At 42.9% G+C, this 15,421-nt stretch overlaps 1 protein-coding gene across 2 annotated transcripts in view; it reads left to right on the top strand.

Annotated features, from left to right (window-relative positions):
- Window positions 1-49: 49 nt before the first annotated feature.
- afg1lb (AFG1 like ATPase b) overlaps window positions 50-15,421 on the top strand; it is a 32,314-nt gene continuing 16,942 nt past the window's right edge. The window contains exons 1-6 of one of the 2 annotated variants that reach the window (XM_070542856.1): window positions 50-305; window positions 407-696; window positions 3,284-3,341; window positions 4,144-4,245; window positions 4,472-4,599; window positions 11,655-11,754. In XM_070542856.1, coding sequence (XP_070398957.1) covers window positions 191-305; window positions 407-696; window positions 3,284-3,341; window positions 4,144-4,245; window positions 4,472-4,599; window positions 11,655-11,754 — 793 coding nt within the window. In that variant the 5' untranslated portion in view covers window positions 50-190. The remainder of the gene's footprint in view (window positions 306-406; window positions 697-3,283; window positions 3,342-4,143; window positions 4,246-4,471; window positions 4,600-11,654; window positions 11,755-15,421) is intronic. The other variant, XM_070542859.1, reaches the window with a different exon arrangement.

Consider the following 15,421-nt stretch of genomic DNA (forward strand, 5'->3'; position numbering starts at 1 on the left):
ATAAATTGTTGTCAAGTTTTAAAAACATTAATCGTGCTCTATCCCTCATATAATTTTTTGAAAGCTAAGGCATACACTCTTGAGCAATTTGACAAATAATGAATAATTGTTTATTATTAAAAAAAATTATGTACAAGAACATGTTAGTGACGTGCATGTGCGTTGCAATAAAGTTTTCGGGTTTTGAAACATGGCAGCCCACCAGGTCCGCACAGGTGTCAGATGTGCTTTAAAAGTCATAGTAAAAGAACGACCTCCGACTGTAAAGAAAACCTCTCTTCTGACTAGCAGTTTATCTGGAAAAAGTAAGCATTAATCAGCCTTTTTATGTAAAAAAGAGTCCGCTGACACGGTTTTCCTGTCTTTTTTTAAACATAAACAGTGACTAACACACTTCTGTCCATAGCAGGTTCCAGCTGCTGGAGGACATTCTGCTCATCCTCGTCATTGAGATCCTCGGACTCTCCATTAGAAGCGGGTATTTGTGGCTCTGGTGACGTATTAGGTCACTTTGATCGCCTGGTTCAGCGTGGTTCTGTGAGAAGAGATGATCAGCAGATATATGTCCTCCAGCGGCTAGCTCAGGTGCAGCACCAGTTAAAAACCTACAGCCAAAAAATCTACCTGAACCCACCAAATCACTCGAAAGGGGTTAGCAGGCAATCTCAGGGTGATGACGTCACATCAAGTAGAAAGGTAAACAAGAGCTACAGGATGAGATAGCTTGCTTCTACTGTAAATGTATATTTTATTGCAGTTTTACATGTGTTTCTGTGTTCTTCTGTAACATCTCACTGATCACTACATGGAGTTTAACTGAAACTCTAAATCACTGGTGTGCATCTTGTTAAAGGAGACTGCCCAAGTGCCAATTAGTTGACTTTATATAACTTTATAATTAAACCTAAAAGAGAGGGCTTCTGATACTATAGGCTAGTGCTGTAAAGTGGAAAAAAAGGTAATTGCAGACGTGGGATTAATAAAGCTGCATTGATTTGTTTTGAGTATTTTTGCTTTGGAGCATTTGGTTTAAATCTCTAAGCGTTGGGGGAATTACAGGGTCGACTTGACCGTATACCAGTTGCATCGACGCTGGTAGCCACAAGGTTCGGGTCAAAGGGAGGGTGGGGTTTGGGGAAGTTTATTATGTGTGTTAGTAATGGAGCAGCATAATGCATCTAAGGGGCTGTTGTTGTTTTGAGGTCAGAGGAGCTGACTGTCTCATATTCGGAGCTGGGAGTTCTCTTTTTCGGGGTTGGCTGGCACAGACACACAGAGTTTAGGCAGAGATTTTGGAAGACCTCCCACTGGGCTCGTCCCGGCACTCCCCTCTCTCACTCTCTCACCATCCCCATGCAGTAATGAGGGGATCCCTATTGTTTAGGTCCTTCTTGTCCTTTTTTTTTTTTTTTTTTTGCTTTTGGTTTGGGGTTCTGACAATTGCCTTTGGTGTTTGAGGCACGAGCAGCACCAAAGACCACCCCATCCCACCCACTTCTCCACGTCTGCACCTTATTTCTTGCACAGTCTCTCACGTATGCACAGACTGGAGTACTTATGCAATTATTCCAGTTTAAATCAGGTCATACCACCATCTTTGGGTGTCTGTTCTCTGTGAGAGTGCCGCTATTGTCCTCGTTAACTGACCAAGTCTGTGAAGAGAGTACACTTGACTTAATATTGACCCAATGTGGCGTGGTTTTGCGGATGGTTGGCTGACAATAGCCTATTGTTGAGTGTGAGAGCTACCCCGTTCAAGTCAGACATGCACCATGAAGTCCCTCTGTACACCGCAGGCCTTAAATAGGACAGTTATTTAAGTTGAACCTAACTTAGCTTCTCCACAACCTCCTCATTAACAATGCTAGTTTGGGACATGGCATCATTGGCTGTAAACAAACTGGTTCTAATGGGTTTTTTCTCCAGTAATTTAAAAAGCCAAAGGGGCCGTGTCCTGCATGTGAACTTTCCACTCATGTGCCAATCAGTATCTTCCCATCGGGGAGGCGAGACTGGGCTACAGAGCTCAGTTAGCTGAGGGACAGTCTTGTCCTTCTCCACTCTGCTGTAGCAGAATGGCTACCAGCCACTACTGACTTCCCAGGGTGCCAGAGGGCACCCTGGGAAGTCAGGGAGAAGTCACACGCTGTTATGCCAGAACAGACAGGAACAGCTTGTTGCTCTTCCAGCTTTTTGCATCCAGCTCAGCTCAGAAGAGTTGAATGAACAGGGTTTTGGGGGTTGATGGGAAGGAGAGCAGGCGCAACAAGGGGAGAGCAACAGAGAGAGGATGAGCAACATGTTTGGGCTTTTAATTTAGTTTTCAATCTCCCATTGCTGACATTTATCAGAGTCAAGTGCTCCGTGTGCAGCGGAGACCGAGTGCACCTGGACATTAAGTACTGTCCTCATGAAATGGTTGGTAAATTAAATATTATGAGGACAATCCCTTCTGACGAGTGAGTGATCTAATTCCAGAGCCAGTCGGTGTTGCCCGGTCACAGAGATGGAGAATCCTCAACCACAATGTTTGCCAACTGCAGCTACATGCACTTAACTGATGGGCAGATTGATTTACACGCTTGGGCCCTCTTTAGAGATTTTTCGCTTTATTCTGTATTCTCAGCTTGGTCTCATAGAAGCAGTTTTTTTTAAGCAAATACCTTTTGATAATAGGAGGCAGGCAGCACAATGACTTCCAGCAGCACCTCAATGCAACAGTACCGTATCACAATTAGCAGCGCTAAACAGGCTGCACAGACAAGTCCACTCCATCCCGTATGGAGCCTCATCCAGTCCTCTCCGTTTTGTCTGACAAATCCCCCCATTGTTCCTCTGATGATGCTTTTCTTTCGTGGGAACCCTGGCTTGTCTTGTTGATTAGATCCCCTTTGTCTTCCTCCCCTGCAGTGGGCTAGTCTGGAGAAGATGAAACCTCACACTGTAGCGCCGGTGGCTTAATGCCTTAGCATACCCTGTTTATTAAAAGATGAGTCGGTTAACCCTCTCAGGCTCAAAATAAGTTTAGATAAAAGGACGAACAACTAAGTCCTTCGGGGGTACTTCTGAGTTACAAATGCTCATGTGGAGTAACCAGGTAGGCAGGTTTTAACTGTTGCAAATCTGCAACGCCTGCCTCCAGAGGGCTAAGTATGGTAATGAATATAAATATTCAGGTCAGTGGGCGTTTTGTGTCTTTTAATAAAGAATTCACGCTGATTATGGGGTTAATTATTTAAAAAAGCAACGGTTATGATATAAACTTCACTTTTTCACCCCAAAGGAGGAACCCGTCCCACCATTACTGCCACCTAAAGGTCTCTACATTTATGGAGGTGTTGGTAAGTGTGCATTCATAGCTCATTTATGTTTATATACGAGACCCAGGTTAGAAATGTGGTGTCATAATTGATTCAGATCTGGAGAAACTCCTTCATGCATTCATCTACAGCAGGCTGGACTGTTGCAATGGTCTGTTGACTGGTCTTCCCAAAAAAGCTGTGAAGCAACTGCAGCTTAGTCAGAATGCTGCTGCTAGAGTCTTAACAAGAACCAAGAGAACCGAGCACATCACTCCTGCTCTTAATCTCTACACTGGTTACAGTAAACTACAGATCAGGTTTCAAAGCCCTACTACTAGTTTGTAAATCACTCAATGGCCACTCATGGGGCCAGAATACATGTCCTTCCTGTATATATGTCCGGCAGGGCTCTGAGATCATTAGGAAACAGTCAGCTGGTAGAACCCGGGTCAGAACCAAACAGGGTGAAGCTGCTTTTAGCTACTATGCTGCTCACAGATGGAATCGGCTTCCTCGTGACCTCAAACGTGCCCCAACTCCAGAAACTTCTTAATCAAAATTGAAAACCTTCATGTTTTCATCAGCCTTTGATTGAATGTTCTCATGCTGCACCTTCTGCACTGTAACTGCTCACCCTTTCACTTTGTCCTTTTTAATGCTTAAATCTGAAATTCATTTGTGTGTATTTCATTTGTGCTGTCACATAGATTTTAATGTTCTTTTCTATTCTTATTGCCTCCATGTATGAAATGTGCTTTATGAATAAAGCTGCCTTGCCTTTCCTATTTTAGGGTACGTTTTTATAAGTACCTATTTTTTGCCTAAATTCTTGACCTTTCAGGCACAGGGAAGACCATGCTCATGGATTTGTTTTACTCTCACGTGGAAAACGGCCGTAAAAAGCGAGTCCACTTCAATAGTTTCATGTTGGACGTCCACAAACGTAGGTGTTATTCTTCCATTTTACTCCACAAAGACTTGCTTGCATGACTTTTTTATATTTTAAACTCCCCACGTCCCGGCGAGCCTGTATTTATCTCCCTGTTGGTCCCAAAGGCCCCTGGCTAATTGTCTGCCATTATGCATCCAGGTGAAATTACAGCTTTATTCAGGAGGTTTAGGCTGCCGATGCAGGTGTGCTCTAAGATGTGCCCGCCGTTTGCTTACAGGGATCCATCGGAGGAAACAAAGCCTGCCAAAACGAAAGCTGGGGAAAATGTTCACCTATGACCCCATATCGCCGGTTGCCATGGAGATCAGCAAGGAAATTTGCCTCTTGTGTTTTGATGAGTTTCAGGTGAGTACGTGCATTAGAGGGACTGTTTTTATGTTTTGGTGTTTTTGTTCTTAAAGCCGGCCCAGAAATTAATAACAAGAAACTCAGAGGATTTATTGCTTTATCACAAATATATTTATAGATTCTGATGTGTTTGAAGTAACTATACACACACAGGTGAGTTATGATGTATGTGGAACACAGTCTGTGTGAATAAGCAGTTTGGCTGATTGTAGTGATTAAAACACAATTTCAGACATAAATCTGGTAAATCCTTTTATTGTGAAAGGTTATCTTTTTTATGCCATTACATACCACAAAAACACTTTGTTTTCCTCTCAAACTTTAGTTTTTCTTTCGTTATTTCTCAGCTTCCCAGATAAAAAATGTTTTGTTCTGAAATGAAAAACTGGAAAACTTCATTCTCATAGGCCTTTAGGCAAAGTCTGTAACAGAAAATCAACAGGAAATTGGATTTAGGAGTCACTTATAGATCTGAGATCTATACTCAATAGTCCATCAGTAGATAAATATGTTAAGTTAACATTGTTAGTACAAAGGTAAGTAAAATCATGTTACATTTTCAGTTGAAGCCAGCATCCATCCTGCACTAACAGCTCTCTGTGATCCTATTTAAAAAGGCAGAAATGGGGACATCTAGTGGCTCATTTCCAACATAGCCAAATTAACTAATGCTGTTATTTAGTGGTAACGTCCCTTCATATACAATTTTGACTTAATACCTTAAAACTCAATTTTCTGCTTCATTGGGTTGTTTATGTACTTTCATGTTGACTCACGTTCAAACCAGAACCACCAAATAATCCACATTTCGCTTTTTTCCCATCTTTTTTAGACTCCTTAAGAGCAGCTTCAGTCATTAGTGATGCAGAAATTCTCATTATTCTCTCGTTTGGTGTCAGAGAAGAGAGCCTCTACTGAAGCTCTCCCTATTCTCTGTAAGGCGGTCAGAAGCGCACATGTTTCCGTGTTTTTCATCAGCCAGCCAAGCACATCTGCCAGCAGCACAATGTTGCTCCTCTTACTGATATCATTACAGGTAATGCGAGCGGGTCAAAGGTCACAGAAGGTGCGGTTGCTCCCGCTAATAACTCTTTATGCATCTGCGAGGATCAAGAGCGGCTCCTTTCATCCGCCCGTCTTTCACATTCGAAACTGCGGCGCTGTTTGTGCGTTCTCATTGATTTGTTTTGTTTGCCGTCGCCGGCTTTGCTGTTTTCGCTTGTCAACTGTTGCTACCAGTGAATGGAGGGGAAACAAGTAGACATGTGCGTGTTGTTTGTGATGCATAAACAAGAGGCTGGGAGAGTTGTGTGTGTGTGTAAAGGGGTGTGTGTGGAGGTCTATACCAATCAGCGTCCTTGTCCACTCAGCCATGCAAATCAGGCTCTGGGTATCAGTTGTACACTCCTGCTTCCTTAAGTGAGTGGAGCTAGAAAGCGACTGGCGGTGGCGGGTCAGATGGATCTTATCCTCTTAAATGCTAATGACATTTCTCCATTCTCTTCATTAGCACTGTGCCATTATCAGTAATTTGTACCCCCCCCCCCCCCCCCCCTTTACGACCCTCACTCGGTTCCTCTTAATGAATACTCTCTGTTGAGAGGTTTGAGATAGGAGGATGTGAAAAAAAGGAGGAAGAAGAAAACGCTTGAGGCGACATCGTCTCAGAGCTTCCGTCATTGTGCAGCCACTGTGAAGTTGGTCATAAGTTGTCACATCAAAAGAGCATTGACATTGGTGCCTCACCATGTGTCTTGCTGTGTGCGACACTGTGTGCCTCACCTGGTGCCTCACCATGTGTCTTGCTGTGTGTCTCACCATGTGTCTTGCTGTGTGCGACATTGTGTGCCTCACCATAAACCTACCGACTTTCGAGTAATTAGATGCTCATATGAATATCACAGAGATTGCACCATTGTTTTTTTGTATTCCACAAGTGGTACATCAGTCACCTCCACCTTTCCCATTCTGTGGGGATCCATTCCCCCAACCACCCTACCCAACCCCACCCACTGCTCACCCAGCAATCAATATTGCCCCTCATGCGATGCCCATGTTGAGGGCACATGAATAAACAAATCCATGCTGTATAAAAGGTCATTTTTAAATGATTCTTTTGAAATGAAAATAAAATCCTGCGGTGGCAGCAAACGTGGGGCCCCCTTCACACAGAGCCTTGGCTTTCTGTTGATTCTCATTACGCTCACACACAATCACTCGCGCACACGCTCTAATTTGATGCCCTCAGCCACCTCTTTCCAGCAAAATCAAGGCTTTAACACAAATGTTAATCAAGTATTGGCAAGGGCAGTGGAGCTAATATGCAAAAGCAGAAGACCCTTCAGGGTATGAAAGGAGGCATATGCTGTGGGTACGGCAATCAGAAGTGCCTGTTAGATACAGGGAATGAGGTAAGAGAGAGTGAGAGGAGAAGACAGTGTAGTGGACACCTGCTTGTTCACGTAGCGGGCCAGGATTTGGCTTAGAAGTAACATGTAAACGATCTTTTTTGTTTTTTACTTAGTGCAAAGGTAGATAGAATAGAATAGACTTTAGTGTAATTGCTCATGGCAATTAAATTACAGATGGTCCGCCATCAACAGTGCACAAGACAATAAATGACAATAAATGTCAAAAACCATAAAGGACTAAAAACAATTAAAAACATTTAGCAAACAACAAGAAAGTACAACCAGTGGTTCAGATCTGCTAAAACAACAATTTAAAACAGATGAGTACACATTACTGATGGGATGTGGGGGGTTGAATGGTGCTGTTATGTTGAATGTTCTGATGGCCCAAGGGAAGAAGCTGTTGGAAAGTCTGGTGGTGTGTGATCTAACTGACCTGAAGCGGCACCCTGAGGGCAACAGTTCAAACAGGCAGTGGGCAGGGTGGGTGGGGTCATGGAGGATAGCAGCGGTTCTCTTCAGGCAGCGGGTTCTGGAGATGGCCTCCAGGGATGGCAGGGTACAGCCAGTAATCTTCTGGGCAGTGTTTATTGTCCTCTGAACAGCCTTCCTGTCTTCAGCAGTGGAGCCTGCATACCACACACTCAGGGAGTAGGTGAAGGTGCTCTCCACGGAGCAGTGGTAGAAAGCCAGCAGCAGTTTCTGATCCAGGCCACACCTTCTCAAGACCCGGAGAAAGTGCAGCCGCTGCTGAGCCTTTTTAACCATAGCTCTGGTGTTGGCAGACCAGGACAGGTCAGCAGAGATGATGGTGCCGAGGAACCTGATGGAGGGGACACGGTCCACACGCTCTCCATTTATAAGGAGAGGGGCGTGTGTGTGACTGTGTCTCCTGAAATCCAGAATGAGCTCTTTTGCTTTTTGTATAGTCAGAGTGAGGTTGTTATCTGAGCACCACCTTGACAGATTACTGACCTCTGCCCGGTAAGCTGCCTCATCTCCGTCTGTGATGAGGCCGACCACAGTGGTGTCATCTGCAAACTTAAAGATGGCAGTGGATGGGTGGGATGTGGTACAGTCCGATGTGTACAGAGTGTACAGTAGGGGGCTCAGCACACAGCCCTGAGGAGAGCCAGTACTGAGCAGGATGGAGGAGGAGAGATGGGAGCCAAGTTGAACATGCTGTGGTCGACTTGTGAGAAAGTCTTTTATCCAGTGGCAGGTGGAGGGAGGGATCTGAAGGCTCAGCAGTTTTTAGATAAGAATGTCTGGGATGATGGTATTGAAAGCTGAACTGAAGTCAACAAAGAGCATCCTGACGTAGCTTCCTCTGGTCTCTAGGTGGCTCAGTGTTGTGTGCAGCGTCAGGGTGATGGCATCCTCTGTTGATCTGTTTCCCCGGTAGGCAAACTGAAGGGGGTCGAAGGAGGTGGGGAGACAGGCTTGGATGTGGTTGGAGATAAGTCGCTCCAGACACTTTGTGATTACAGGTGTGAGGGCAACCGGTCGATAGCCATTTAAGCTGTCTATGGAAGATTTTTTGGGGATGGGAATAATTGTTGCAGACTTGAGGCAGCTCGGGACTGAAGCATGAGACAGGGAGAGGTTAAACAACTTGGTGAGGATACCTGCCAGCTCACTGGCACACTCCTTGACCACGATCCCTGGTATGCCGTTTGGTCCGGCAGCTTTCCTGGGGTTTACTGCTCTCAATGTTCTTCTCACCTCATGTTCCTAGAGGATGAGAGAGGGAGGAGTGGGGTTTCTCATGTTGTGGGGGGGTTGCAAAAGTGGGTGGGCAGTGGTTTCAAAATGAGCAAAGAAGTTGTTTAGCTCCTCTGCCTGTGTTCTGCTGCTGCCAGTGTTGGACAGAGTGTGGCCTCTGTAGTTGGTCAGAGTCTGGATCCCCTTCCACATCTTCCGGGGGTTGTTGTTGAGAAAGAGGTCTTCTATTTTCCTCCTGTAGACTCTCTTTGCCTGGTGAATGCCCTTCCTCAGACTAGTTCTGGCTATGCGGTACAAGTTGCTGTTACCTGACTTGAAGGCAACATTGCGGGCTCTGATTAGAGCCTGGACCTCTGATGTCATCCAGGGCTTCCTATTTGGGAAGATCTGAATCTGTTTGGTCACTGTGACATTAGTTGATTAACATCTTCTGTCATTTCTGAGATAAAAATTTAGGAAAAAGGTCAAACATCTAGAGAGAGAGAGAGAGAGAGAGAGAGAGAGAGAGAGAGAGAGAGAGAGAGAGAGAGAGAGAGAGAGAGAGAGAGAGAGAGAGAGAGAGAGAGAGAGAGAGAGAGAGAGAGAGAGAGAGAGAGAGAGAGAGAGAGAGAGAGAGAGAGAGAGAGAGAGAGAGAGAGAGAGAGAGAGAGAGAGAGAGAGAGAGAGAGAGAGAGAGAGAGAGAGAGAGAGAGAGAGAGAGAGAGAGAGAGAGAGAGAGAGAGAGAGAGAGAAAATGAATTATCATTTCCATGAAGTAATGTATTTTCCTATACTTAACACTGCAATGGCATATTTGGAAATCATATTAGCTTAAAACGTTTTTTTCTGTGGCTTTCGACAACGTTCTAACATAGTGTAGCTATAAATATTTTACAGAAAAAAAAAGTATGTGAATCTCTCGCATTTGTCTAAAAACCTCTGCATGTAACACCTTTTGGACCATTTGGTTGTCGGTCTCGCTGAGCTACCACACTTCCCTGAGTCCTCCACTCATTACACACTTGCGTATTTAGCAACAGAACACTGGTGTGAGAGGTTGTCCGCACAAATATGTTTGCTTGTTTGCAGATTCGCCATAACATAACAGCTTTAATGGACCATTGTTTATGTTTAAATCTTGTTTTTTGGATATGTTTGGCATTGGCGTTGTGTTTTTCATGAAGCAATTTGGGCCGAGTTCCAACCTAATTCACAATATTTTGTTAAATTCGGGAGGTCAAAACCGGTATCGCAACCTTTGTTGTTGTTGTTATGATTAAAACACTTGCCCAAACCATCACTCCTCCGCGGCTGTGCTCAATAGTTGGTTTGAGGTGTTAGTGCTGATGTGATGTTTATTTTGTTTCTTTGAAACATTGATCACAACAAGAAAAATGCACTCTTATAACCAAAGATTTTCTATTTTTTGTTTTAGTTCATATTTGTTATTTTTACCACTTTTGATAAACATTAGAAATAACTTCTTTACATTTATTACTTTAATCTGCAAAAGTTTAAGTCATCTCGAGTCATTTGCTTCCAAGATGGATACTTTCTTGTAATGTTTTAAAGTGATCTTTATTAGTAATTCTTCATATCTTTTGGAGGCATTCTAAAGTGATTCTCTGGACTTTAGCAGACATCTAAACCCAAAGGATGAGTTTACTCAGGTCCTGTTTCAGTTCTTTGCGTGATTTCTTCTATATATTTAAGCCTCAGATGCAGTTTTTTTTTTACTTTGATTATTGTGGTAGGACTAGGATAAATGTGTATTTATACCTTTGCATGTCAGCTTTCCTCATTTCACTAAAAACTACACCATGATCGGGTACAGGAACAAAATAAAACAAAAAAATGGGTGCAAAAGCAACCAATGTCCCAAGAAACTATTTGAAAGACCTTTTAGAAAGCCTGAAAATGTCCCAATCAACACATAGACGACATTTAATGTTTGTTGGTTTAGAAATTGCTTTCATTTAATGAAGTGTAAATGACATATTGCACAAGACCCAAGTAAGATAAATAATTTTCTTTTATTCTCGGCTCTCGTCGGTAGGTCAGCATGTTTTAATCAAATGTGTTTGATACAAGCTGCTTTGACTACTGGGCATCACACAGTAACATGATTTCTCCCTTTATGGGTGTTCAAAAGAATACCATAGGTGGAAGAGGGAGAGATGAGAGAATAAGAACAAAAGTGAGAGCACTGGATTACTAATAGAAAGGTTAGAGCTCTTCATTTAACAGCCAGAGACTCGTAAATGTCCTTGCGTCAGTGTTTTCATTGACCTTTGTTCATTGTGGATTCATGGAAATGATGTAGATGAAAAAGGCAGCAGAACTGAATTGGATTTATGTATTGTAACTTTGCATGGCCTTGTGTGTGGCCCACCCAACGCAGAGGAGCACAGTTTTATGTTCCTTTTTGATGAGGCCTCCTCTGATGGAGGCGTTGTCTGCTATCATGACCCCAGTTCTGACTGGCATAGCTCTGCTTTTATACCTCCTTTCTTCTTTCTTGTTTTATTTATTTTCTTCTTCAGGCTCACATCCAATCGTGTTCAGGTTTGCTCACTTGATCAACCCACATCTGCTGCCTTGCTGCAGCTATTTGTTCTCAGCAGAAAACTGCTTCATGACCATTTGCAGTCAGTTCAAGTGGTTTAGTGTGTGTGTGTGTGTGTGTGTGTGTGTGTGTGTGTGTGTGTGTGTGTGTGTGTGTGTGTGTGTGTGTGTGTGTGTGTGTGTGTAAGCATGCACTCGTGTGGCCATGACCAAATAAAAAGGGGCTGAATGAGCGCACCTGAGTGACACTGATAAATATGGAGTGTTGATGATTTGCCCTCAGACAAACACACACTTGTGTGAATCCTCTCCAGAGGTAGACCATACAGTGCCTGAACTTAAGTTTCTTCTTCTCTGGTTCTTTCTAATCAGGTGACTGACGTTGCAGACGCTGTGATCCTGCAGCAGCTGTTTGAGACGCTCTTTAAAACTGGAGTGGTGGTGGTGGCCACCTCTAACAGAGCTCCTGAAGGTATGAAAAGCTCCTCTACATGTACTGCGCTGCGTTTTGACTTTTGGCCAAGGCTGATAATGTTTTTGCCTCTGTGTGTCTTTGCATGTTTGTTCATCTTTAGTTTTAGTTAGCAACACTGGATTGATTTTATGAAACCTCCATAAACATAATCAATAAAAGTCACCTTTTTTAGTGGGCTTTTGAAATTTGCCCGATTCAAGATGGCCGCCACAGCAAGAGTGGTAATGGCTGAGAGTCATCCCCAACACCGAAACAGTCAAACCCCCATTTATGTCTCGCTTCTACAAAACTGTACAGATTCTGAGCAGATGAGATAAAAAAAAATCACAAATAGAATATTTTTCTTATTTAAAATTTCACAGTAATCTAATTTTTGTGGCATCTCAAAAGGTCTACTTATACCTTTTGCTGGGTTCCTATGCAATCTACAAATATCTGAAGATTTGAATTCTTTGTTGTGTTTTTAATGGATGGGACACCATTATTTTACAGGAAATTTAGTTTAGAACAAAGATCTGTTTTCTTACACAAAATCAAAACTTCTTTCTGACTTATTATATAATCATCTAACATTTTAGATGGTTTCCAATTCATAATTTTATCATTTTATCTATAGGTTGCTCCAGAAAGATTAGATTTTTCAATAACCAATAATGCAAATTTAGCCTGCACTGCAAATGTTGCCAGAACAAGCTATTTTGAGCCATCATCTCAAATTTTTGACAACGATGACTATTTAAACTTACTTGCTTTCTTTAAAGCTGAGCCTGCAATTAAAATCTTCCAAGACCTCTTGGCCAGGTCACGTTTGTAAATGAGAACATGTTCTCAAACATTTTACCTGGTAAAATAAAGGTTGAAATAAATAAATAAACACATATCCAACACTAGAATATTACATTCACACTTCAGTTTTTCCACTAAACTTCTTGCAAGTTCGTTTTCTGAGATGATAAATAACACAAGTGCAATATGCCAAAAGCATGGGTGAAACGTGGGGACCTCATTCATGCTGTTATGTAAAAATATGGAGATTTTTCAGAGTGGATGGTATCATAACTCAGTGTTTTCATTTCTTATGGGTTCATAGATGAATAAAGTATCCAACTTTATCACGGGTAGATGTCAGCGTAAAATAAAGTTGTATTATGGTTTTTCTTTTTTCAAAGAAAAATCTGCATATTACTGTTTTCACCAGTTAATTTATTTACAACAACTTCACATGAAATCCATCCGTCCCTTCCATTTTCATCTGCTTATCCGGGGTCGGGTCGCGGGGGCAGTAGCCTAAGCAGGGAGGCCCAGACTTCCCTCTACCCAGCCACTTGGACCAGCTCCTCTGGGGGATCCTGAGGCGTTCCCTGACCAGCCATAAGACATGGTCCCTCCAACATGTCCTGGGTCTTCCTTTAGACCGTCTCCCAGTTGGACGTGCCTGGAAAATCTCACAAGGGAGGCGTCCAGGAGGCATCCTGACCAGATGCTCGAGCCACCTCAACTGGCTCCTCTCGATCTGGAGGAGCAGCGGGTCTACTCCGAGCCCCTCCCGGATGATCGAGCTTCTCACCCCATCTCTAAGGGAGAGCCCAGCCACTCTGCAGAAAACTAATTTCAGCCGCTTGTATCCGCGATCTCGTTCTTTCGGGCACTACCCAAAGCTCATGACCATAGGTGAGGGTAGGAACGTAGATCGACCGGTAAATCGAGAGCTTCACCTTCTGACTCAGCTCTCTCTTCACCACGACAGACCGGTACAACGCCCGCATCGCTGCAGATGTCAATCTCATGCTCCATCTTTCCCTCACTCGTGAACAAGTCCCCGAGATACGTAAACTCCTCCTCCTTCACAACATCTTCACGTAAAATCAACAGTTTTAAATAGTTTTATAGTTGACGGGTTTTTCCTGTCATGATTTTACAATTTATGTTAAATATACAGCTATTTTTTACAGTGTGTCTATCAGCTTGTACCAGTTGGTTCTGTCAGTCAAATAGTAAATGTGTATGTTTAGTGCCTTCTTAGGATTCTACATCTGCCAAAGTGCTTCACAACACAATTCACCCATTCACACACCCATTCACACACTGGTGATGATGAGCTACAATGTAGCCACAGCTGCCGTGGGGCACGGCCTAACATACACTAGCGCCACCGGTCCCTCCAACCACCACCAGGTGGGTTAAGTGTCTTGCCCAAGAACACAACAGCAGCTTTCTCTGGTGGGAGCTGGGACCAAACCTGCAACCTTCCGATTACTTGCTCTACCTCCTGAGATACTGCTGCCTCCTTTAAAACTTTGTTTTATTAATAAAATTGAATCTAAAATCACTAATGGAGCAAGTGTTATATCAGTAAACATCTGAAAAAGAATATTTTTTTCTCTAAATCTTCCCATAAAATCTCAGACTTTTCCAGCTTTCCATCTTTATGTCCATAAACATAAAGCTGTTGCTAAATGTCATCATCCCAAAATGTCTGGCTCTGTCGAATGAATTTATCATCATACAACCACATCAACTGCTTCCTTTTTTACTGCAATTAACCACAGAAAAGAAAAAAAAAGGGGGGGGGGGGGGTTACCATTGGTGCACTTCTCAGTTTTCAGCCTTTGATGTTGCATTTACTGCCAGTAAAACCAGGACTTAGAAAGAATTAGCAAGATGGTGATGAAGGTGGAGATAAATGCATGATGTGCTATCTGATGAGTCTCTCTCTCTCTGGGGGAAGATGTTGGTGTCTGAAAACCCTGAGTGAAGTGGGTGGCAGCGAAATGGCTCACAGAGACAAAGATGTGCATCTGTGATATTTGCTAGCTGTTAAGAACAAAGCACCAAAAGCAGGCAAACTTGATGGAGAGCCTGCTTGGTATTAATTACAAGGTTAATGGAACACTAAAAGCCATACAAGACAACTGGGCTTGAAAGGCATACATTTTCCATCTTTATTGATGTGGAGATGCAGGTATCAGAAAGCGCTGGAGGTGTTTAGAGGGGGAATTTAGAGAGGGTTTTATGCTAGAACGTTTAGAAAATGTTTTGTTTTTAGCTTTAATGTAATTCAAGGGTGGTAGAGAGGGGGATAAATTATCTCTTTTGCAGCAGAAAGTTGTCAATAAAGTTGCAATTTACAATATATGCACACACACTTGCTGCTCTTTAAGATGATAAACATGCAACAGATCCGTTCTTTAATCCAAAATGTCACCGTTTCATTGAATAGCTTGATTTTTGGTTAAAGGAGCTCATGGTTCTCTTGATCAATACCATCAACAGACATGCAAATGACACATTAGTCACATGAATCGATAAAGCACAAGTCTTACCTACTGCACACACTCAGGAGGGATAACGATCTTATGAAATATCTTTTGACAACAAAGTAAATTATTGATCTATGTTCTTTAAACCCAACATGTTTTATCAATGACACGTTCAGGAGTTCAGAAAGTGTTTGTTTGTTTGTTTGATTGTTTGTAGGCCTAAACTGCATCTGAACATTGTTTGCATTTGTTAAGCCACACCGTGTGTGTGTGTGTGTGTGTGTGTGTGTGTGTGTGTGTGTGTGTGTGTGTGTGTGTCCCTATCTGTTTTATCTGTCTATCTGGGATGCTACTTCAGATCTAATTTGTTCCAGCCAAGCTAATTGAAACCTCCATTCAGCGAG

Source organism: Nothobranchius furzeri, chromosome 2 (genome assembly GCF_043380555.1).
Source record: "Nothobranchius furzeri strain GRZ-AD chromosome 2, NfurGRZ-RIMD1, whole genome shotgun sequence".
In the NCBI taxonomy this organism is placed as follows: domain Eukaryota; kingdom Metazoa; phylum Chordata; class Actinopteri; order Cyprinodontiformes; family Nothobranchiidae; genus Nothobranchius; species Nothobranchius furzeri.